The sequence below is a fragment of the Indicator indicator genome, chromosome 8, assembly GCF_027791375.1.
Source record: "Indicator indicator isolate 239-I01 chromosome 8, UM_Iind_1.1, whole genome shotgun sequence".
NCBI classification, from domain to species: domain Eukaryota; kingdom Metazoa; phylum Chordata; class Aves; order Piciformes; family Indicatoridae; genus Indicator; species Indicator indicator.
The window spans coordinates 33,703,792-33,727,911 of NC_072017.1; the positions used below are offsets into that span (position 1 = coordinate 33,703,792).

At 44.6% G+C, this 24,120-nt stretch overlaps 2 protein-coding genes across 3 annotated transcripts; both read right to left on the reverse strand.

Annotated features, from left to right (window-relative positions):
* Positions 1–330: 330 nt before the first annotated feature.
* On the reverse strand, positions 331–4,959 carry LOC128968748 (alcohol dehydrogenase 1-like). The gene is made up of 9 exons (XM_054383325.1): positions 4,942–4,959; positions 3,987–4,088; positions 2,958–3,099; positions 2,766–2,853; positions 2,431–2,650; positions 2,047–2,307; positions 1,617–1,752; positions 978–1,116; positions 331–355 (listed from the first exon to the last, which is right to left on the reverse strand). The coding sequence occupies exons 1-9, from the start codon at positions 4,957–4,959 to the stop codon at positions 331–333; spliced, it is 1,131 nt and encodes a 376-aa protein (XP_054239300.1).
* Positions 4,960–8,266: 3,307 nt separating this feature from the next.
* Positions 8,267–22,920, reverse strand: LOC128968746 (alcohol dehydrogenase 1). Of its 2 annotated transcripts, none has more exons than XM_054383322.1 (9): positions 22,903–22,920; positions 18,184–18,285; positions 16,521–16,659; positions 14,876–14,963; positions 14,552–14,771; positions 13,641–13,901; positions 13,013–13,148; positions 11,975–12,113; positions 8,267–8,291 (listed from the first exon to the last, which is right to left on the reverse strand). In XM_054383322.1, the coding sequence occupies exons 1-9, from the start codon at positions 22,918–22,920 to the stop codon at positions 8,267–8,269; spliced, it is 1,128 nt and encodes a 375-aa protein (XP_054239297.1). The 2 variants fall into 2 exon arrangements, with proteins under 2 accessions (XP_054239297.1, XP_054239296.1); XM_054383321.1 differs by lacking the exon at positions 8,267–8,291 and adding an exon at positions 10,579–10,603.
* Between the last annotated feature and the right edge of the window lie 1,200 nt (positions 22,921–24,120).

The window sequence follows — 24,120 nt, forward strand, 5'->3', positions numbered from 1 at the left end:
CATTACATGAAGATACATGGAAACATGCCATGGAAGTGCACAGGGTATGAGAAAGAGCTTCTCCTGGCCCTGGGACCTCTGTTGATTGAGTGCACTACATGAGACAAGTTTGACTGAAACCCTTTATTGGTTAAAGCATTTTCTCAGAAGAGGTGTCCCTGTGTGTCTCAGCCAGGCACAGCAGCACTGGCAGTGGCATCAGGGCTAGCGAGTTCCTCATCCTCATCTCCTTGCAGCCCACAAAATGATGTGCTGGGCAAGACAGGCCTGAGCCAGGAGAGTGTCTGCTGCATTGGTGCCTGAACTCAGCCTCCCATGTGGCTGCATCCTTCAGAAGAGCAGGACAGTGCGAACGCTGAAAAGTGGAAAGGAGAGGAGGGGGTTAGAGGTGTTGTGGCTGGGAGTGTTCAGAAGCAGGCAGTGGGGCAGGCAGGTAGACCTCAGGACAGGTCACCTTCTTTCTCATCCAGCCTCTCCCTGACTCAGCTGCATGGGTTGCACAGCAATGGGGCAGGCTCAAAGTCCTGCTGAAGGGAACACCTCGGCAGCTGAGCCTCCCCAAAGCTCGTGTGCTGCTGCTGCTGCTGTAAGAGACATTCTTCCTTCCTTTGGCTTTGATGCTGTTGTTGCCAAGGATACCCCTTACTCCTTGACTCTGTTGCCTGTCCTGTGCTTTCAAACAGTGCCCTGCCGTGTGGTACCTAAGGGCCTGTGCTGCTCTTGGTGCAGTGCTGAGGCTGTGCTCTGCTGAGCTGAAGCATGAGCAGGAGCATTCCCTGTGCCCTGAGTGTGAGCTTTTCCCTCTGGGTTATGGCAGATCCTCCTTACGCAGGGCTCTTGTTCCTGCTTCCTCCCAAGCCTTGGATGCTTTCTGAGAAGGCATGTTGCATGGCCTGCCTTCCAGAGTGTTTGGGCTGTTTGAATTTTAGGTGGAGGTGGCCTTTGCTGTACCTCCCTTGTGCTGGTCAGGGTCTCACCTTTTCCCTGCACGTAACAACTCCAGTCCCTCATTGACTTTAGTGAAGGGCAGCGTGTGGGTGATTAGCACATCTAAGTTGAATTTCTTCTCCAAATAGCTGGAAACTAATCTGGGGACAGAATCTCTCATCTTCCAACCTAGAAATAGGAGAGAGCAGCTAGAGTGAATAACAGGGGAAAGCTGTTTTAGTAAGGTAGTGATGCTGTCAAGGTCAGGACCGATGACCACTTCTGGTGTCTAGTTCTTGCAAGACGTATTCCTCTCCTTGGAATGAGAGTGGGTTAGCACAGACAGGGAGTTGTGTGTTGAACTGTATGAAACAGTAACAGGTTGATTAGCATGCTTCATGCCTGTACAATGGAAATGCCGTGCTGTTATTTGGTTTTCTTTGTCTTGAAAGCCCTCTCAAAGAGACTTTTAGGGACACTGGCAAACTGGAAATATTCTTGGTGTCCCAGAGCTTAGTGAGCAATGACTATGGGGAAAAGTATCTTTTGTGCACGAGTTGAGTTCATAGCTCAGGTGGGCAAACTCGTTTTCCTGGGGGTAGTTATTAATGTGTTCCACAGATATTTGGAAATCAGAGTTTGGAAAGGTAAATGCTGAGATGTCAGAAATGTTTCCCTAAATTTCGTACCTCCAAGCATAGTCCCCTTCCATGCACGCCCACTCAGCAGAAGCATAGGGTCAATTGCAAGCATTGAACCAGCTTTCTGTACTCCAACCATTATGCACGTGCCAGTGCTCACTTTGCAGGAAGTCATGGCAGCAGCCTGATGGGACAGATGGGTGACTTAGAGAAGGTGCCGTTGAATTTGTCAGGAAAGCATTCTTCCTGTGCAGGCATCTGCCCCTTCCATGGCCATCTGACAATGCAGACTCCCTTGTGCAGGTGAGATGGAGAGCTCAGTGCCTGTTTTGCAGCTTGTCTGTTGCTCCCTTTGTGAGCAAAGATGTGCCCAGCAGTGCAGGCAGCAGACAAGGAACGTCCCACTCAGGTGAATTGTGCCCTGATGGGAGCCCGTGAATGTGCTGGCAGGGAGGACACATGCTGTAATGCCACTTACCAAGGTATCTTGCTTCCCAACGGCCTCAAAGGTGTAGTCCGCCCCGTAGCCGGTCATCCCAATGAGCACCTCATGGATGGGCTTCTGGAAGTCTTGAGGGTTGATGCAGTCAGTGGCTCCCAGCTCCTTGGCCTTGGCAAACTTATCCTTGTTGATATCAATGGCAATGATGCGGGAAGCTCCAGCTGCCTTGCAGCCCATGACAACAGAGAGGCCAACTGCTCCGAGGCCAAAGACAGCGCAGGTGGAGCCCGGTTTTACCTGCACAACATGGGGCCCTGTGAGTGTCCAGCATGAGGAGGAGGTTGGTGAGGGTTGCACAGGTCTGGTGAGGGTGTGAGTGTGGCTGTGGGGTGATTTTCCTGGTCGTGCCTGAATACCAACCTTGGCAGAGTTGATGGCAGCCCCATATCCTGTGGGAAACCCGCAGGCAAGCAAGCAGACTTTGTCCAGAGGTGCAGCAGCATCAATCTTGGCAACAGCATACTCTGGTACCACAGTGTATTCTGCAAAGGTGCTGACCCACAGGAAGTGGTGGATCTGCTTCCCTTTGCAAGTGAACCGGGTGGTCTTGTCAGGTAGCACACACTGTGATTCATATAAGCTGTTGGGAGGCAGAAGCCCTGATTTTTCATCCAGTAAAGCACCTGTGGGGATGTCAGATTTGCTGACAGGCAGCTGACCCTATTTAGGTGTAGGAGAGGGCAAAGCAAACTCACTGAGCCTTGAGGCAGAAGTTAGACTCAGGATTCAGGCAGAAGATGCATTTTCCACATTGAGGAACACAGAGGAGAATGACTTTGTCACCTGGAATAATGAACATCCTGTGTTAGGTATCTGTCCCTCAGCAGACCCTGAACAGCTGTTGGAGAGCTGAATCCTGGGTGTGTATTTGTGTGTGATTCTGTTACCTGGTTTCACAGAGGTCACTCCTTCTCCAGTGCTCTCCACAATCCCTGCTCCTTCATGACCTGGGATAACTGGGAAATCTGTATTGGCAAAAAGACCTTGCCGAAGGTTTTCATCTGTGCGACAGATGCCAGTTGCCACCATCTGGATAAGAAAGAGGAGGTGATTTCCGGCCTCTGTTGAACTCACTTTGTGGAAGTAATTTTCACAGGGGTGTTACGATCCCCACCACCATTGGTGCTGCCACCCCATGCCAGCATACCGTGCCCAGGCCAGGCTTTCTGCTTCCACTCACACAGAATGCTTCTAGTGCCCTTCCTCTGCACTGTGCTGTAGGGGCTGAGGATTAGTTTGTGGAGTGTCTCTGGCTCCCAGATTTGTGGGAAAGGAAAGTCCCAGGTGCTTCTGCCTGAAAGAGCCTGGCATGACTTAGCAGGGAGAGCAAACTGTTGTGCTGTGTTCAGGTGTGCCACAGCATTTGGTAATTGTGTGAAGATTGTCCTTTTCTGATGACCTGAGCGGGGTCACTGTTGAGAGTTATGGGATGTTTGGGATGAGCAGTTCAAGGGTGTTACATGGCTGCCGGTGTGCAGCAGCAACGCACTGTGTTAGAGCCCTGCAGTGCTATCCACAGGCTGGAATCCTTTTTTTCTAACAGCAATCCCAAATTTTGAGTGTCAGGGATGATCTGATTTTGGTTTTACCTGGGTAAAAGATCTAGTCTTGTTACTGAAGGATGAGGTTCTCCAGAACTTCCCACTGCCTTGACTTTGATGACATAGTGTAATGAGCAGCTAAATGATGTGTGAGATCAAGAAGCATCATAAGCTATGAGCGTTTACCATGGAGGCCTTCCTTCATATGTTTTGATGGGTAGAGAAAGAGGATTAAAAATATTCTCACTGGTGCTGAGAAACTCTACCTATAGGCATTGGTAACACAGATCCCTGCCAGGTGCATTCAAGGGATAGCCACAAGAAGTAGAATTCCCACAAGGGAGAAAAAAACCCAAGAGTGAAAGAAGTTCTTACCTTGATACGAACTTCACCTGCCTTTGGGGGTGCAACTTCCACCTCCTCCACAGAGAGTGGTTTGCCCACGGCCCAAGCAACAGCAGCTTTGCATCTGATCACCTGGAAGCAACAGAGGGATTACACTGCATGGGATGTGGAGCGTGCTCAGGGACAGTCAGTCACCTAAAAGAGAGCTGCAGGAACTCAGTGGTGCTCATCTGTCCACCAAGCCAAGTGATGTTCAATAAACACTTGCCTGCTTGATGGTCTGAGGAAACACCAGTGGTGCTTTGTCACACAGAGAGTATGAGACATACCCTTAGGGTATTTTGGGGTTTTAATGGCTGTGGGTTTTTCCTAGTCTCATGCCATGCTAATAGACAGCTTGTGCTGTGATGGGGAGTGTGGAACCTACCTAGTGGAAATGCCTATTAAGAGCTTTGTTGTTGGTCTTGTAAGACAGTGGCCTGAGGTACCCAGGATGGGTTAAGGAATGCTTCCCATCTGGCTGGCTACTGGATGCTTTTTTCCCTTGCCAAAGAAAAATTTGTCTGTGGCAGGACCCAATCCATGATCCCATCAACCCAACGCTGTTTTGACATCCGTAAAATTGTGCTTGAAACTTGAAAAGGGACAAGGAACAAGGAAGAACAGAGGAGATGAGTTGTGCTTCCGTGCCCAAAGCAGGAGCACAGAGCAGGGTTGAGCGGAGGGGGCTCTCCAGAGCAGCAGGGTTTGGAATTTTCATTCCTGAGCTGAGAGGCAGAGCAGGAGAGGAACGCAGTGCCTAAGGCAGGTCCTGGCAGGTGTGATAGTCTGGAAGCTGATGTAATTCAAAGGGGTTCAATCAGTTGGGGAGTGAGGTGAGAGGAAAGCGGGTGCACACAGAGGTGTGCAGGCTGAGTCATTTTCAGAACATTTGCCCAGGAGCAGGGCACCTTAGAAAGGAATATGGGAAATATGTTGTCCTTACTTTTCCAGAAGTGGCCATGTGGTCTCAGCTGTTGGTGCAGCAGGCTGGAGGGAAGCTGCTACTCGTCTGGCTGATGCTCTGAGTTGCAAAACAGCCCAGCTGTGGTGGTTGAGCACTCCTAGGAACCCTTTGGCTACAGCTAAAATACGAGGCCGGGAGCGTGGAGGGAGTCCTGCTGTGGGACTGTGACCAGAGAGCTCAGAGCTGTGTTTAATATCTGTGTTGAGAGTGGGGGAGTAGCAGGTTGAAGTCCATGATGGAGGCTGTCATTGGTGGCTCTGCATTTAAGCCATGCCCTGCCTTCCCTGCATGAAAAGCACAAGATCTTTCCCTGCTGCTTGCTTCTAGCATGTGTGGAAGGAGGAGACTGACATCACAGTGCCCTGCCATGCAGTGTCTGAGGGTCTGTGCTGGCTTCAGTGTAGTGCTGGAGCAGTGGAATCTCTGCTGAGCTGAACATACCTCACAAGCAGCAGTATAATGTAGATTTGATTACTTGATAAGTTCTCTCTTTCTTGCAATAGTAAGACCAAAAGCATCACTCTTGTTTTCTAATAGAAGATTTTTGGACTGGGCAACAGTTACCTTGGAAAGACTACCTCTCAATTTTCATTTCTGAACATGACAATATATGGGACAGAACATCCCTCTGGTCAATCCAGATCAGCTGTCCCAGCAAGACTCCCATCTAACCCATTGCCCCCCCCACTTGCTTGCTGCAGTGTGAAGAGTGAGAAATGGAGAAGCCTTGATGCTCTGCAAGCACTGCTCAGCAATAGCTAAAACATTGGTGTCTTACCAACACTCTCTTGGCCACATGTGAAGCGCAGCACCATACAGGATCCACCCAAAGCAGGCCTGGTAGAGCTCTGTAGGGCAGGGGATGTATTTCTGTTCTGTATTCAGGGTGCTTAGTGTGATTAGTGCTGGAGAGGGGAAAAAAAAAAAAAAAAAAAGCAGCATTCATCAGTCAGGGATGCATTACTCTGATGACTCATGCTTCAGACAACCAGCTGCACAGTTGATTCACGTGACCTTCTTTGTGCTTGTTATGCTGTCAGTTCACTTGCCAGACTTGGTGGGGTAAAGATGTGGCTCTTTTCCAGGATTAGTTGGTTTCATGTGCTTTGCAATCTTTGCTTCACTTTGATAGTGAACTGCTGTTCAAGCGCTTAGCTGAAGACAAAAATAGCCTTTAAACTGATGAGATACACTCACTTTGCACAGCTTCTGAGCCTTATCATACTTGGGTTTGATTACCATTCGATTGCCTATATTCTGCAAGAGATGGAGAGCAGTTCCAGAGGGCAAATGCTGCATGGCTGGTACCCTGTATGGCTGATAATGTTTGAACTTTAAACCCACAGATTTTTCAAATACTGTTGGGGCAATCCTTGATATGAATACAGGCTGATGACATTGAGAGCAGCCCTGCAGAAAAGGACTTGGGGATATTGGTGGATGAAAAGCTGGACATGAGCCAACAATGTACACATGCAGCCCAGAAGGCAGATCACATCCTGGGCTGCATCAAAAGAAGCATGGCCAGCAGATCAAGAGAGGTGATTTCTGTCCCTCTGCTCTGTTCTGGGGAGAACGCACCTGGAGTACTATGTCCAGCTCTGGGGCCCCCAACACAAGAAGGACATGGACCTGCTGGAGTGGGTCAAGAAGAGGGCCACAAAGATGATTAGAAAGCCAGAGCATCTCTCCTACAAAGATTGGCTGAGTGAATTGTGACTGTTGAGCCTGGAGAAGGCTCTGGGGAGACCTTATAGCTACATTTCAATATCTGAAGGGGACCTAAAGGAAGGCTTGGGAAGGACTGTTTAGAAGGGCTTGTAGCAATACAATGAGGGGCAATGGTTTGAAACTGGTGCAGGGTAGATTTAGGTTGGACATAAAGATGAAGTTCTTCACAGTGGGGTGGTGAAATACTGGAACAGGTTGCCCAGAGGTGTGGTGGAGGTTGCATCCCTGCAGACCTGATAGGTCCCTGAGCAATCTGATGTAGTTGGAGATGTCCCTGCTCACTGCAGAGGGGTTGAACAAGATGATGTTCCAGAGTCCCTTCCAACTAGATGCAGTCTATGATTCTATGTACAAAATTACTTTTCTTCAAAACATCCATGTGAAGCTCTTCTCCATCAAATCTGCAAACCCAACACTGATATGAAGGCCTCACAGATTTCAGAATTGCTGACTGCCCTGCTTGCAGTTTATGAAGTGCAACAGACAGCTGGCGTCTCTGCACAATCTTTGAAGTGCATGTGAATAAGAGAGGGGCGAAGTTCATTCTGAGCTTCTGTTGCTGTGCAGCTTTGTGTGAACCTAATTTTTTTTCTTCTTCAATGAGTAGGATGAAAATAAAATCAAATGTGTATGTCAGTAGGCATTGAATGATTAACCTTTTAATGGCAGATTAAAAAGTTAATCCGTATCTGTATCCAACGTTTGATGTCCTGACATATCAGACAGGATGACCAATCTGACCTATCTGTTAGGTTCAATAACCAATCTGTTAGGTCAGATGTTTGTATAGATAGGCAGAGGCCTCAAGGTTTTTGTCTTCATCCTGACAGTCAGTGTTGTGGCTCCCTTTGTCTGCTATGTTCATTTCCTATCTCTATGAAAGTGGTGGGGAAATGGAAGAAATGTTAGAAATCCCTTTGGGGAGTAGACTCTGAAATGCACTTATCAGGGCTAAGTACCGATCTTATTGTTGCCCCTGCTTCCAGTAGTTCAAACCCTTCAATATTTTTTAATTGTAAGGCAAAGGTAAATATTAATTTTGTTATTAATGCCTCAGCAGAATTTACCCAAGGATAACCTCTTGTAGCAAACACATTGTATTTGTGCCAAGTTACCCTGGAGACCAGCAGCAGCACCTGTCATTTCCTTGATGACCTTTGGTTGAGATTCAAGCCTTCACCCAGATGAGATGGGGGCCAGAGTCAAGTGTGTAAGGTAAGTGAAGGTGAGAAGCAGCAGCAGTGGAGGGGGCAAAGGCAGTTGGTTGCTGCTGAGGCAAGAGGTGTAATGGAAGCGCATGGAGTATGAGAAAGAGCTCCTCCTGCCCCTTGGGGCCTCTATTGATTGAGTGGGACAAGTTTGACTGAAACCCTTTATTGGTTAAAGCATTTTCTCAGAAGAGGTGTCCCTGTGTGTCTCAGCCAGGCACAGGAACACAGTGGCATCAGGGCCAATGAGTTCATTCTTATCTCCTTGCAGCCCACAAAATGATGTGCTGGGCAAGACAGGCCTGAGCCAGGAGAGTGTCTGCTGCATTGGTGCCTGAACTCAGCCTCCCATGTGGCTGCATCCTTCAGAAGAGCAGGACAGTGCGAACGCTGAAAAGTGGAGAGGAGGGGGTTAGAGGTGTTGTGGCTGGGAGTGTTCAGAAGCAGGCAGTGGGGCAGGCAGGTAGACCTCAGGACAGGTCACCTTCTTTCTCATCCAGCCTCTCCCTGACTCAGCTGCATGGGTTATACAGCAGTGGGGCAGACTCAAAGTCCACCTCGGCAGCTGAGGCACCATGTCCCTCCACAAAGCTCATGTGCTGCTATTGTTGCTGCTGCTGTAAGAGACATTCTTCCTTCCTTTGGCTTTGATGCTGTTGTTGCCAAGGATACCCCTTACTCCTTGACTCTGTTGCCTGTCCTGTGCTTTCAAACAGTGCCCTGCCGTGTGGTGCCTAAGGGCCTGTGCTGGCCTTGGTGCAGCGCTGGGGCTAGATTGCTGCCTTATAAAATGTTCCTAGTAAGAATGATTTCATGGCTTTTTTGTTTTGGACCCAAACAACTATCCCAATGAACACAGCAACAGCAGGCATTTACTGTGCTTGGCAGATTACAACAGAAATGGGTTTTGCATGATCCTCAGGAGTACAGAAGCCAGGGAGTTCATTGTACTTTACTCCTTAACTCTATGTGTGGGATTTTTTTGGTTTTTTGTTTGTTTACCCTGAAGACTGCTTTTACATTCTGTATGCAATAGGGTATGCCTTAGACAAAACATGCAGCTGGCATATGGAGGATACTTCACTTCTCTATGCTCCTTCCTTTCCTCAGAAGCTAGGTTTATTCAGGTCTTCTTTGACTTCTGTTTGTGTAATGAGTTACATGTACAATAAACTAGCTTGGCTTCCACAGAAAACAGTTTGTCAGAATAATCTGAGAACAGATATTATGCTTTTGTTTCTGCTAAATCCCTGTTACTACAGATGAGATCAATTACGTGGAATGAAACCCCATCTCCTTCGATCAGCGATCGAACAGCGATCCAGTTCACACTGCGGGTTCACACACAATCTACCTGGAGTGAGATTGGAACTTTCCAACTGAACTATACCTGAAAAGAATTATGATCTAGAAAAAAATTTTGGACTTGATTGCTCAGGTAACCTCACAGAAATAAATTATTTAAGTTTGAGCCTTAATTGCTGTCTAAACTGAGTTTATTATACACATGTTTAAGGATCTTTGTCTGTTAAAGTCTAATCTCATGGTAAATTTGTTCTCAAATCATTAACCTATCTAGGCTGCTCAAGGACACTTTCTGCTGGCACAAAATAAGTAAGTCATCATTACCAGAGTCGTCATCCCTTGCCCCACAGACTCTCCTACCCAGCTACCCTGTGTGCAAGTGCCTGTAAACTCTGATCAGTGCTTTCAAAAGATTTCAGTGCTGACCACATTTGCTAAGACAGAAATAGTCTCTGCTCCTGTTTGTGTTACAAATGCAGAACGCGGTAGATGCTTTATGTTTGATTTCTTGCAAACTGTTGCCCGTGGCCTGTTACTTCCCATGTACTCTGGATTCCCACCTTAAAGTTAAGATACCTCCCCTTTCATGGAAATAAAGAATCGTATTTGATGAATATTCCTATTTCATGACATTGCTTCCCAAGCAGCAGATGCAGTTGTATAAACTGGTCTAAAACCACAGTGATAAAACAACTAAAACATCCCCATGAAAGAGGTACAAGGGTTAAAAAAAACCCCAAACCACAACACAGCAGTATTATATAGAATACTTGGAAGTATTTATTTGGTAAAATATGCAGTGTGTGAGATACTTTCCAGTACCTAGGTCTATGATTTACCTAGCTATCATTGACTGAAATTATTAATTCAAACACATAGTCACCACAAATTGTAATCTCTGCAGTAGCTTCCTTGCATGTCAGGTAATGGAATGCTAAAGTCATTCAAGATGGATACATAATTCTGATAGAGTTTTACTGTGCTGAGCTGCATACACAAGTCTGTTAATCTTAGAAGGCCCAATGAAACAGTTTCCTTCATTTGTCTTCTATTAAAAGACTGCATATTAAAAGCCATTTAAAAAAATCCTAACCTTCCTTAACACCTGTGACAGCAGCAAGTCCTGTAATTCATAACTGGCTACTACAAGAAAACTGCAGCACAACAGAGAATTTAAAGCAAGAATCAAGAGAAAGAGGTAGGAGGAAGAAGGTTATTTCATTTATAAAAACTGTGCTTGAAGTCTTTTATTCAAAGGTAGTGGTGGAAGATCTTTCAGAAATGTCTTGGTTTGTATTTCTTATCAGTTGCACTAGAAGACGATGAAGTTTGTGCAGGTGCTGAGCCATCTGCCGCTTAATGTTGGGGAATCCTAAAACATCAGGACAGTGCGAATACTGCAATAGGGAATGACAAGTTAATGACTGCAGAAAAGCCTCTTGGCTAACATCAGCAAAACACTGCTCTTTTTTTCCTTAAAATTTAGGCTACTGTAGCCAACAAGGGTACTTTCTCCCAGCCCACCCTCAGCCCCTGCTTGCAGCAAAATGACAGAGCCAGCGTCCAAACCTTGCTGCAGATGCAGAGAACAAAATTCATGCAAAATTCATGCAAGACTGTGAAGCCTTCACTCATCAAGCCCAGGACTTCTGGCAGTTAATCACCAAATATAGACGAGGAAGTCCTCGGAAGCAGGCTTGGACACATCTTTCCAGTTACAAATGGCTCTAAGAGTAACCTCTGAAAGGTGCAGCTTATTCTGAGCTGAAACACTGAAGTGTTTCACTTAGTAAAAATGCAGCAAGCCTCTGTCTTCGGGTTGACTGTCAGTATTTTAGCAAAGCTGATGGTGTCTCTGTCCACAACACTTTCTCTGTTCACTAAAATCTAAAATTAACATTTACAGCAAATCTAAAACAAAGACAGTAAAAAATACCAAACCAAAACAACATCAACAAAAAAAGTGCATGTTGGATAGTTAGAACCCAAGAACAAACCTCAGGGGCTACATTTTTCTGTTATGTGCTCTTTATATGTAGAGCAAGTAACACAAAAAATAACTGCTAGCAAACAACGATGGATGTAGTGCTCCAGAGTGTGTATGTTATAATCAGCTATAGCTCTCAAAAAGGGTAGTGCCCACAGATACTAAGATACACAAATGTATTTCTCACTTCCACCAAGGAGAATTTTCAATTACTCCCACCTTGTCAAATATCACCAACAAAAAATACTTCTGATTTCAACACCCCATGAAAAGTCTCTGAGCTGAACTGGCACAATATTTAAGGAATGGACGAGAATTAAATTCTGAGTTTGTGACACAGATATACACCAAGTGCCTTCCATTTTGAAAAGCTCTGAATTTCAAGATAAACTTCTTTTAGGACTAATTGCACTGGGACTCTGTTCCCTAACTCACAGAAGGAATGGTGAGTTGCTCTTCCAGTAAACATTGTCTATTTCTGTGCTACTGCTCCTCGTCCTAGAACATTTCTTGGAATGTTATGTAGCTCATCTCTGCCACCCTACAGCTTGGCATTCCCAGGCTCCCTTAGTCATGTGCTCTTTTCCAATGGGTAGTGTGCAAAGACTTCCCCATTTGTGTGGCCTTTTCTCCCTCTGCCACCCATGGACACACACTGGGTGAGGTTAAGGGGCATAGTGGGGTTGCCTTCTCCCCTCTCTGGCATGAAGTCATATTCTGGGTTACTGTACAGCTCTTTTATGTTACTTATATATAATCTTTACAATTAAACAATGTTTACCTCTTCCCTGTCCTTAGCAGATCAAATCCTTCATTGATTTTGATGAAAGGAAGTGTGTGGGTTATTAATGGACCCAGATCAAATTTTTTCTTCATGTAGTCAGCAACCAATTTAGGAACAGAATCTTTACTCTTCCAGCCTGTAAAACCCCACAGACAATGGATAGTGAAACATTAAATGCTTGCAAAAATAGATAAAGCCCACGGCAACTTACACTTGCAGATGAAGTTTCTCTGGCAGAATAGCACTATGAAATGTTGCAGCATGTCTTTACCTTTGTAACACAGAGTGCCAGCAGGGTAAAGCATAGCTATTCTGCATACAGCAAACCCACTGAATGCTTTACTAGTAGAATACTAGTAAAATTTGCAGTCTTTACAGAATCCAAACTTTCTCCCACACTAAATACTAATTCAACTCATCTGTGGCTATATTGCCCACTAAATCCCACATCACACAAAAGCCAGAGTGCTGCCATCCATGTTGGTAACCAGACACTTGATTCCCTGTCAAAACTGGGGAGAGGCACAGAGGTGGATGTGTTGCTTTTTTCTTATGAGCAATGCTAGACAAAGCTCTGAAATAGTAGGATGCACTCCCAGTGGAATTTAAATTGTCTCTGCTATTTTATTCAGGTGTCTATTGAATACATCAGAGGAACTGGCTTCTTTGTTCTTTTTTTTCCTCCTTATCTGTTTTTATCTCTTCTCCTTCCTTTCCCTCTCTATTGCTTTCTCTCTTCTACCTTTTACTGTCTTTCTCTCCCTTTTAATAATTTCTTTTTCATTTTCCTTCTCTAGTTTTTTTCCTTTTTCTGTATATTTTGGTCTTTTTATCTCTTCATTTCTCTGCCTCTTTTTTTTCTCTCCCTTCTTCCCCACTCCCTCCCTATTCATTTTTTCTCTCTCTCCTTCTCTCACCATTAAGTAACATTTCCCATAATTAATTCCCTTTGTGCTTTGTCAGCAAAATAACTGTCAGCATTAGTTCCAACAGAGCTTAACCATTTAGTTTAGGTATATCTTTACAAGTCCTTACCTCCAAAGACAGACCCCTTCCAGTTGCGACCAGTGAAAAGGAGCATGGGGTCAAAAGTGATCTTCTGTGCTGCAGGGGGCACTCCCACAATCACACTGACTCCGTAATTGTGCTGGCAAGAGGCCAAGGCTGCAGACTGCATTTGAAACAAAGAGCACCCAGAGTCATGCACAGTTTGCTGCTGGGGCACAAAAGTTTGATTGTCTTCTTCTCAGGGCTCAGCTTGCAATTCATTTTTGGCAACTGAAACCACATCAAAGAATTCCCATTATATCTGCTCACACCATTGTATCTGCTGTCATGGGTTAGGTGCGTCCTAGCTTTGCTCTTCTTCCCCATTTTGTCTTAGCAATTGGTGACAAGCCACAGTTGGAAAGCTGACAGTGGCCTATGTGAAATTTAACCATCATGGCTAGACCAGGGGATTACACTGAAGTTCCCTTTCCTCAGTTTTTGAGCATGCTCTGTCCCTGCATTGCACTGGCAGATACCTGGACTTAGGAGGTTTGAAGATAACTTGCCACTTTACCAGTGGCTCTCAGGTACCTCACTCTTGATGCTTAGTGGTTTAGTGAAGAGAGAGCTAAGAAGCTAATGCTTTATTTGACCAAAGCTTTTAGTTGCATACCATGGTTTCAGTACGGCCTATGACCTCAAAGGAGTAGTCCACACCTTGGCCAGTCATTTCAATCAACACCTCATGGATGGGCTTCTTGAAATCTTTAGGGTTGACACAGTCAGTGGCTCCCAGCTCCTTGGCCTTGGGAAACTTGTCACTGTTGATATCAACAGCAATGATGCGGGAAGCTCCAGCTGCCTTGCAGCCCATGACAACAGAGAGGCCAACTCCTCCGAGGCCAAAGACAGCGCAGGTGGAGCCTGGGTCCACCTATAAAACCAGATAAATAGGGCATAGTGTTACAGTCTAAGTAAAGAACAATCTATTTTCTTATTACCAACATGTTTTCACTTCAGCCACTTGTACTTTAAAGAGGAATTCGCACATGTACCTACCAGTGCAATAGCCAAATGTATTGTTGTAATTCTACCCCTGATTAAGAGAAGCTGTCTCTAAAATACATTTCTGAGAGCAGATCTTCATTGCATATCTCATCTCCTGGTTTAGAGACACGTTTTTTTAATGATGCTTTCTATTGCAGTGGTGTTAAGATCTGTGGTGTCACTCTACTGGAGAAAGTGTCAGCTTTGTAAAAGCCACACTCATGTATCTCTACTCATTAGGAATGTTGCAGATATAGGCCTCCGTATATTCCTAGACTTAAGTTACAAAAAAAAAAAAAAAAGAATCAGTGCTGTTTCTAGGAGTGATGAAGTTGAGAGAAAAATAATAGATGGATTTTGAATTGAAGACTTCTGTGTACTTAGAGACACAGAAACTGAAGCAGGCAAAGAAGTGTCTTCTACTCTGAACTCAGCAGAGTCTACACCTCCTGGCTGCCATGATGACAATCAACTTGCAGGCCACACAATCCTGAGCAGACCCTGTAAGACACCAGAAACACCAGCCATAATACTTACCTTGGCAGTCTGCACAGCAGCTCCATAACCAGTTGAAAATCCACAGCCAATTAGACAAACTTTCTCCAGAGGAGCACCAGAATCAATTTTGGCTACAGCACATTCATGCACTACTGTGTATTCAGTGAAGGTACTTGTACCAACAAAATGGTGAACTGTTTTTCCTTTACAGGTGAATCTAGAGGTTCCATCTGGCAGGAATCCAGAAGATGAACCAAGGCTGTTTGAAAGATGACCAGAAATAACAGCAAGTGAAATGTGTTGAAGATGATCAGTTATGCATACATTAAAAGCAAATATGGGTTGTTAGTAAAGAAAACTCACTCAGTTTTACAGCACATATTCCCCTTGGTGTTTAGGCAAGTGCTGCACTCCCCACACTGTGGAATAAAAAGTGGAATAACCTTGTCTCCTAGAGATAAAACAGTGATGACAGGGGATTAAAAGAGGCAAACATGAAGCACGCAGGTAAAAACATGAAGCAAGGGTATTTAATCCCCAGCAAATGTGTATAACAGTACGGTGCTGGTTTTATCTCTTTCTGCTGCCCTTGGAACATGAATCATCTTTCTCTATTATAAAGGACATCATTAGGGCAAAGTTGTGGCAATTCATTTCAAGATACAAAATTCCTGGTGTCTGTCATAGAACTGAGTCTGAACTATGCCATAAAACCATGCTAGGTAAAGGAACTCAGTCAGCACTTTATTACATCTTCTACTTAAAAGGAAAATAGTAATACACAGGTGAAGAAACTGAGATAGCAATTGGCACCCACTAGGACAACAGATTGGAGGATGAAGGTAACAGGGTTAGAAATAGTACATACAAAGAACGGGAAACTATGCAGCAGTTTGACAGGCCGCTTGAGTCTCTTTCCTTATTTGCAGTCCTCTTACTATGGCAATTGAATAAAGGTAAAAGCCTTTGTCAGAGAAGCAGTGAGACAAACTAAGGCAACAACTCTAACTCTCTAGCACAATAATTATGTAATTAAAGTAGCACATAGCTTCCCAGTGAATTATTTTTACTGCTATACAATTTTCCACATCAATAATGTATAGTAAATCTCTAATCTCTAAACATGTAACCCCTAATCCAGATAAATTTGTCATTAGGCAGCTCTAAAATGTGGCTAACCTCTGACACACTAAAAATCAAATGAACTCTTTGATTTCCACTAAAAAACGGAAAAATGCAGGCTTTCTTACTGCACAATTTGTCCTAATAATTTAGCCCATATTAGAATTTGGTCAGTCTCTTAAGTGTGTATAGAAATCCCATCTCATCTTGCAGCAGTGGCAGGAAAATCAGCATCCTTCACTGACTTCCTGGTGTACACTCTGTAGTTCAAAGGGAGTGTAGTGGAGAAGGAGCTGGTCCAGATAAGTGTCCTCAGAGCAACCCAGCCCTCATTATCACTGCTGACTCAGTGCACTGGTGCTGCACATACACAAAGCCTGCAGCAGAGCAGACAGCCAGTCCTACCCAGATACTTTTAAAGCAATCTAACCGAACACAGAGACCTAAATTCTGATCTGCTGAAGTCAAGGGATTATTTAGCTGTTAGGTGCACTACAAGAAGTTGCTTTCAGAAGCTGCCTAGTGTTTTGCTTTGCCTTGTTCTTCAGAAAGATTAGCTGTGTAAACTAGAACCTGATTTCCCATGACCAACAGCAAAGAATCCATAATCCTGTGACAGGAAAAGCACAATGTAGGTGGAAAGCAAGCTGCAGATGTTTTTGTAAAAAAAAAAACAAAAGAAATTGAATGGAAAACCTGAAAATAAATCAGGACTGGGACCACAGAAAGACGTGAGTAGCACGTAGTGCCTTTTAAGACACCCTGGAGAAACCTCAAAGCTGGAACTTCTCCTGTGTGGGACGAGCACTCATGCATGTAATCATCTTTGACTTACACAGGAGCCTGGCAACTCAGCGCAGGGCTTGTGTCCACTGCTGTTTCGTACCTGGTTTGACAGAAGTTACTCCTTGCCCAACGCTCTCCACAATACCAGCTGCTTCATGCCCCAGAATTATGGGAAAAGGCATAACAATTGCACCAGTTATCGCATGGTCATCAGAGCGACAGATCCCTGTGGCCACAATCTGATTTAGAGGAAAGACAGGACTATTTCAGCATGTACCTGATGTCATAGATGGAAGTGAAATGATACCACAGGCTTGGAGAAGTCCCTTGCTTCCTTCCACAGTCACACATGCACACAGTTAAGTCCTCAGGTTAAACACTTTTGCTTGTGTGATTCATGACCTTCATGGATTGTATTAGTCTTTAATCTACAAAAGGAGGCTCCTTTGTGAACGTTTGCCAAGGATTACTGAGCTCTATAGGGAGTCTCACATTATCTGGCAGAACCAATGTTCTAGCAATACAAGTATGTCTGAAGAACAGGATAAAAGAAACAATTCCTTATATTTATACATGAATGTATAACTATGAAAGGGTAAAGTTAGGTAAATATCCATTAACTATCACATATTTCAGATAGCATGGCAGCATTTCTTTGGAAATGTTCAGGTATGTCTTTACAGCTTCTGTTCTGGAGCCCCTATTACAAGAAAGATCTGAATGTGCTGGAACATCTCCAAAGAAGGGCCAGAAGAATGATCAGAGGGGTGGAGCTCCTCTCCTATGGAGACAGACTGAGAGAGTTGGGGCTGTTCAGTCTGGAGAAGAGAAGGCTCTGAGGAGACCTTCTTGTGGCCTTCCAGTATCTGAAGGGGGCCTACAAGAAAGCTGGGGAGGGACTTTTTAGGGTGTCAGGTAGTGATAGGACTGGGGGGAATGGATCCCAAGCTAGAGGAGGGGAGATTTAGATTAGACATTAGGAAGAAGTTCTTCACCATAAGGGTGGTGAGACACTAGAACTGGTTGACCAAAGAGGTGGTGGAAGCCCCATCCCTGGATGGGGCCAGGCTGGATGGGGCTCTAGTGTGAGGTGTCCCTGCCCATGGCAGGGGGATTGGAACTGGATGATCCTTGAGGTCCCTTCCAACCCTGACAATTCTGTAATTCTAAATAGAGTTGAGAGGCATCCCTACCCATAGCAGGGCGGTTGGAGTAGATGATCTCTAAGGTCCCTTCCAACCTAAGGCATTCTGTGATTCTGTGAAACAGAGTTGTCAACCTCATGAGAGGATTCTTCTCACTTATGTAACACTTGAAACTGCTCTAAAATGAAAACAGCTGCTGAATTCCACCAAGAAAATTGCTGAACTGTAACAAAAATGCTCAGTACTAGGTTAACAAAGTAAGCTCCCAGCCCTACTGAGTTATTTCCCTACCACAGATTCAAATAAGTAAAAGAATTTCTTGCTCCAAGCTATAGAAAATTCAGATTTTTGCCTTGTACTGGAATTTTTTTTTTGTGTATTAGAAGGACAGGTAAACACAAAACTCAACCTCAAAAAACTTTTTTTGTTTTGTTTTTTTTTTAAAGAACCTCATGATCAAATTTAGGATTTGAAGCCTATTCCATAGAAGGTTACTGTATAGTAACTACTCACCTAGTGAACGCTTTCTGACTGGATCCTAAACATATATAGAAACAATTTTGGTAAACAGCAAGGTAGAATGCAAGTCATAACAGTTGTTTTAATTATTTTGAGTACCTTTATGCGAACTTCATGTGCTTTCGGTGGGGCAACTTCCACTTCCTCCATAGAAAGTGGTTTATTGGCTTCCCACAGTACTGCTGCTTTGCATTTAATGACCTGCAACCAGAGCAAAGGTAAAGGGATGACACTTGAATTTCCAGTCACCATGCTGACAGACGCTTACATTTTTGCATGGGAAACTCCTGATCATATGTGGGGGAAGAGAAGGAAAACTACAAGGAAAACAAACCCACCCCTTCCTCCAAACAACAAAGAAGACACCACCAAAGCACAGCGTAAGCCCATTTCCAATCCTACCTTCCCAACATGGTGACAGAACACTGGAACAAGCTGCCCAAGGGGGTTGCAGAGCCTCCCTCTCTGGAGATACTCAAAACCTGCCTGGATGCATTCCTGTGTGATCTGGTCTAGGTGATCCTGCTCTGGCCGATCTTTCACAGTCCCTTCCAGCCCCTAACATTCTGTGAAGATCATGGCTGACTGTTCATATTTCTGTGATACGAAGTTTTCAGCAACACGAATAGTCTCCTATGATAACTGGATACCTTACCATCCTCTTTGCTCCTTCTCTGCTTCTAACTTCCTTGGAAGATTATTTTGCTGTATGGGGTCACTGGTGTAGTTTGTGTCTTCCTGGAGATGGCACGCTAAATGGTGCTTTGTATCAGGTTGTGATAAAGTCTGTGTTGCCTAAAGCTGCCTGTGTTGTGAACTGACAAAACTGTTAAGAATGGAATTCAGAGCCTAAGACAACTTTATAAACATTTCATTACAACCCACACTCAGCCATGAGGTGACCACTTGATAGGATATCTGTGTAAACTTTGCAGAGGTAATCTTGAACCAACAGTCCCTTCAGTGCAAGATTATCCCTGCTGAGGTACCTTTCTTCTCAAGAAGGATATTTAACTCAGATGGGGCTACTCCCAATACCCAAAGCAGCTTTTTTGGTCTGTTTGGCTAGTTTGTCCATTGACTCTGAGGCTTTTTTCAGGTGCTCCTCCAAGTCACAGAATGGTAGGTGTCGGAAGGGACCTCCAGAGATCACCTACTCCAAACCCCTTGCTAATGCAGGCATGCCTAGATCGGATTGCATAGGCAGCTTTTGAACATCTCCAGAGGAAGAGACTCCATGATCTCTCTGGGCAGCCTAGTCCAGGGCTCTGACACCCTCAAAGTAAAGTTTTTCCTTAAGTTCAAGTGAAATCTCCTGTGTTCTAGTTTCTACCTGTTGCCTGTTGTCCTGTCACTGGGTACCACTGAAAACAGTCCAGCCTCATCCTCATGTCCTCCAGCCTCTAGGTATTTATATGCACTGGTAAGATTCCCCTCTCAGTCTTCTCCAGGCCTCAGGTCTCTTAGCCTTTCCTTGTAAGAAAGATGTTGCAGTCCCCTAGTAATGTTTGTGGCCCTCCACTGGACTCTCTCCAGTAGTTCCCTGTCTCTCTTGAACTGTGTAGCCCAGAACTGGACACAATAGTCCAGATGACCATGAAAAAAAATAGTCCATCTGGACCATGAAAAAAAAAATGCACTCAAAAGAGAGAGAGAGTTTCAGCTAGGGCTTTGCCTGGGACTTCTGTTAGCTGCTTTGTCTTTTAAGGGCTTCTGGGACCTCTGCTGTTACAGACACTCAGACTCTGTAATGCAAGGCATTACACAACACTGTAATAAAGGACTACTGAGAGGACTTCTGAGATTCTCTTCCCTCTGCATTTCTGGAATTCCATTGCTAGAGCAGTAATGGGGTTCATCCATGCATCACCTAATGGCACCTTGTTATAAGGGGTTTACAACTACGTTCAGCTCCCCCAGATCAGGGGAGCAATAGAGAGCTTTGCACTAAATGTAACAGTCCACAATGTCCCAGTTTGAGCTAGAACTGAATTAATTCTGTTCAGTGATTCTGCCTTTCAGCTCAGTCTCTTCTCAGTGACTGCACTTTCTGAAGTTAATGGCATGTTCTTGCAGACACTCGATGTTTATAGTCACTACCAAGGACTGATAAGCAGAAAAGCTCTTGCTTATACTTGCTTCTTTGGAGACCAAGGTCAGGTCTAAACCTTGTGTACCACGTTGAGTGGTCTAAAGCAAAAATTTGCACCTGAAGGGACTAGTGGACAGGTGACCCTAAACTGACCAAGAAGGTATTTCGTTCCATAGATGTATGTGCTCTATATGTATAGTCAGTATAAAGCTCAGGGATCACAAAGGTTAAGCTTTCTTCCTCGTGGCCACTGGCCCAGGAGAACCTGAAGGAAGGCTCTGTTGGTTCTGCCTTTGATCCTTATCTGTGCATTCCTCAATCCCATTCTTGAATTCAGCTCCTCAATCTGGTTCCTGTCTGCTGCTGAGTCCAGTCTGGAACTTCCCCAGTGCCTGCCCACAGCATCAATGGTGATAGTGATATAATTGCCATCAGGTAGGAAGGAAGGGGATCGAGCTCGATATTGGTTCTGTATATTATTTGTATATGTTTCACTTTATAGATTTTGTTTCATCAGAGCTGTTTTACTTTTCTTTTCCAGTTCTTAAGTTTCTCTCCCTTATTCCCTTTCTCTTCCCCTTTGGGAAGTGAGATCTTAAGAGAGAGCATCTGCCATTCATCTAGTGGCCTGCCCAGCTCTAACCCATGACATTTCAATCTGGAGAAGAGAAGGCTCTAGGGAGACTTTATTGTGGTCTTCCAGTATCTGAAGGGGGCTTGTAAAGAAAGCTTGGGAGGGACGTTTTAGGGTGTCAGGTAGTAGTAGGACTACGGGGAATGGAGCAAAACTAGAAATAGGTAGAATCAGATTGGATGTTAGGAAGAAATTCTTCCCCATGAGGGTGGTGAGACACTGGCACAGGTTGCCCAGGGAGGTGGCAGAAGCCCATCCCTGGAGGTTTTTAAGGCCTGGATGTGGCTCTGAGCAACCTGATCTAGTGTGAGATGTCCCTGCCAGGGGCTGGGAGGGTTGGAACTGGATGATCTTTGAGGTCCCTTCCAACCCTGATAATTCTGTGATTTACGTGCCAAATACAAGCGTGATTAGTAAAAAATTCACAAGTGAGGCCAAAGACCACATTTTACAGGGACATATTTTCTAAGTAACTTCCTTATTTAAAAAAAAAAGGAGTTATGTATTTATATTATGTCCCACACAACCCAACGCTGATTTTGCAATGCAGGCAAAGCACACGTAGTGTTTATAAAGACAAACATTGCCAAGAACTGTGGGCTGCTGAGACCAAGTCCCTCCTACAACTCAACACTGTTCCAAACTAGGTGTTGTTTTGATGGCTGAGTCCCTGTGCACTTTCACCGATACAAGAAGATCCCACAGATACAACAGCAGCACGTTATCACCCGTTTCATCTAGTAAGGCAAGCACTGGCACAAGTTTTCTTGTCGTTTGTGTATTCGACCAGCCCTACAAGTTACTGCAGCAGGGAGAAGGTAGCTGTAGAAACAGTCCCTTTTACACAACAAAGATTATGCTGCTGGGTAACGTAAACTCACATACTACTCCCAGATAAACACAGTGAAAATAAGGCATTTTAGTTACATCACAACACTTCATTTACCGTGCTCAGTCCAAGGCCAGGCAAGGGACTGGACTTGGTGAATTTACCTACAAGTGAACTACAAGTGCAAAACTAAGAGTTAAAAGAGAGCCTTTTTTCCCTGCCCCTCTTGTTTTGTTTGGACTAGTGAAGACATCTGGCAGTAAAAGCAAACAATCCTGGTACTTTCTTAAGGTAAATCCCAGCAAGATGCATGCCTTCAGTTGTTTTCTATCTCTGGGTTCTTGTTTCTTGCAGTGTCTCTGACTGTATGGAGCAGATCATCTTGAGTGCCATCACACATTAAATACAGGAATATCGGGGGGCAGACCCAACCACAGTGTAGGTTTATAAAAGGCACCTTAGGAAAGGTACTGCTTGACTAACCCAATCTCCTTCTATGAACGCTGAGCTGCTTAGTGGATGAGGGGACTGACAGGTTAATGGACTTGATCTTGAAGGCCTTTTATGACATGAATGATTCCACAACAGCATTTCTGAGGCAATGCAAGAAGCAAGGTATTCTGGCTTCAGCAGTGGTATTAACCCAGATCTCACTTGTCACTTACTTTCTAGGCAAAGACATCAATACTCATTTCAGTCCCAGCTCAGTACTGCATTGCATGTGATACTTACTTTTGGCCTTCATTAACTTAAGCTCCAGACTTGTTATATTCATATTCAAAGACTGTCCTAATATCAGCACAGTACTATCCCCTGAATTTTAACACATCAGTAACTATGTCCTTTTCTTAGAAAACAAAATTGACACAAGCTATAAAGAAGCTAAAAATAATTTAAACCACAGTGAGATCTCAGAATGGAAACTGATAGATCTGATAAAAACCTTTATCTAAACACTCACTACATTATATCAGATCTTAAACTGTTAAACCAGAGATTAAACATTGTTTACAAACCCTGGGAGGAGATTATTCTTATTCTGGTGCTGTTACCTTGTGTTGTTTCAGTGTTTTTAAAAAATAAATAAATTATTGCCTTGAAGAACATAACAACCATTTTCTAGGAGAGTACAGCGGCATACAAGCAAAGGCAGCTCTCTTGTACCATCTTCCTCCTAAACTCTCACCCTGCAAAGAAACTGCATTTAAAAATGCATTACTCATCTGCAGCAAAGAAACATGTCTCTCACAAACTTTTGCTTACTTTGCCTGCTGTGCTCATGCTGACAGGTGTGTCTGTTCCAAGAATTCAGCCAGCTGCAAAGCAGTCACGTTGCTGCACAAGTCTTGTCCAATACACTGAAAGCCAGGCTTGGAAATGCTCCTGCAAGTGCACTGCTCTAATATTATAGCTGATCTCAGCTGAAAGTCCCACCCCTTAGTCAGCTAGAGTGCTAGAAGGAAAGTAAACCACCCACCTGTTAAAAATCAACTCTTTAGTGGTTGCCATCAACATCACAGGAAGAAAGCAAATGCCCTGGCTGAAAGCTGACCAGTCTTTCCACCAATGTGGGAGGCTGCCCTTCAACCCCACTGCTCTCAGTGGCATTCTGTGTGCCAAGAAGAAAGGGGAGAGTGGCTTATGAATTCACAGCAGAAGTGACACAGCGAGAACATGAAGGCTTTGCTGAATTACATTGCTGGCACCCTAAGAGCCCCGCTGAAATGCTGAAACACACAGTGCAAGATGCCTGAGAAGCACACATTGGCTGACTGTGGCTGGACCTGCTCCTGGCTCCTTAGGGCTGTTCTTACTGCAGGGTTCCGTGAGCACCTTCAGGGGCAGGCCCTACCACTGCGCCCAGCCTTACCCTCTGCTGGCATTGTCCTGCTGCGAGCCATCAGGCAGAGGTCAGCGTCCCACTGCTGTCAAGTTCAAGCCTGCTTTCATACTGTGCCTGGCATTCTGCAATCAAAATTTTTCCTTCAGAAACAAGCAAAAAGATAAAATACTGCATACAACCTGTCAGTATTTACTAAGCACAGCAATCTCTCAGGTTTACCTGTGGGACTGTAATTTAAGGAGTACAGGAAGAGGAGAGAGGGAGAAAGGCCTAACCTCAGGCACACACTTCAAGGACAGCAGGGCATTCTAGTAGCCTCAGAGATGGAAATCCAGCCTGCTGGGGATGTGAGCTGTGTTTGGCCAGGGCTAAAAACAGAGGTCAAGAGTCCCTGCTAATTTCAAAGACTCCTAGAGCAAACAAAGGAGTCTGGCCTGAGGCTTCCTACACAAAAAAAAAAAAAATTTAGGACAAGAGTCCACGGGTGGTGGACCTGTCACCTATCTGGGGAATGGCAGACCTTAGGATACTCATCTATACAGTTTGCTCTGCTCTTTTGAAATTAATCTCTTCTCCCCATCCTCCCAAGACTTTTCACAGAACTTCCCTGGTCCTAATAGTGTGTCCAGCAGGACTAG

Bases quoted from the DNA above. Each gene is read 5' to 3' on its own strand.
- LOC128968748 (XM_054383325.1), bottom strand. The intron at 2,651-2,765 runs GTGAGTTTGCTT...GCCTCCCAACAG, and splicing joins AACTTCTGCCTCAAGGCTCA to CTTATATGAATCACAGTGTG. The intron at 2,308-2,430 runs GTTGGTATTCAG...CATGTTGTGCAG, and splicing joins CTGCCATCAACTCTGCCAAG to GTAAAACCGGGCTCCACCTG.
- LOC128968746 (XM_054383322.1), bottom strand. The intron at 16,660-18,183 runs GTACTCAAAATA...CCTCTAAATCAG, and splicing joins CACATGAAGTTCGCATAAAG to ATTGTGGCCACAGGGATCTG. The intron at 13,149-13,640 runs GTATGCAACTAA...TTTCAAATGCAG, and splicing joins TAGGCCGTACTGAAACCATG to TCTGCAGCCTTGGCCTCTTG.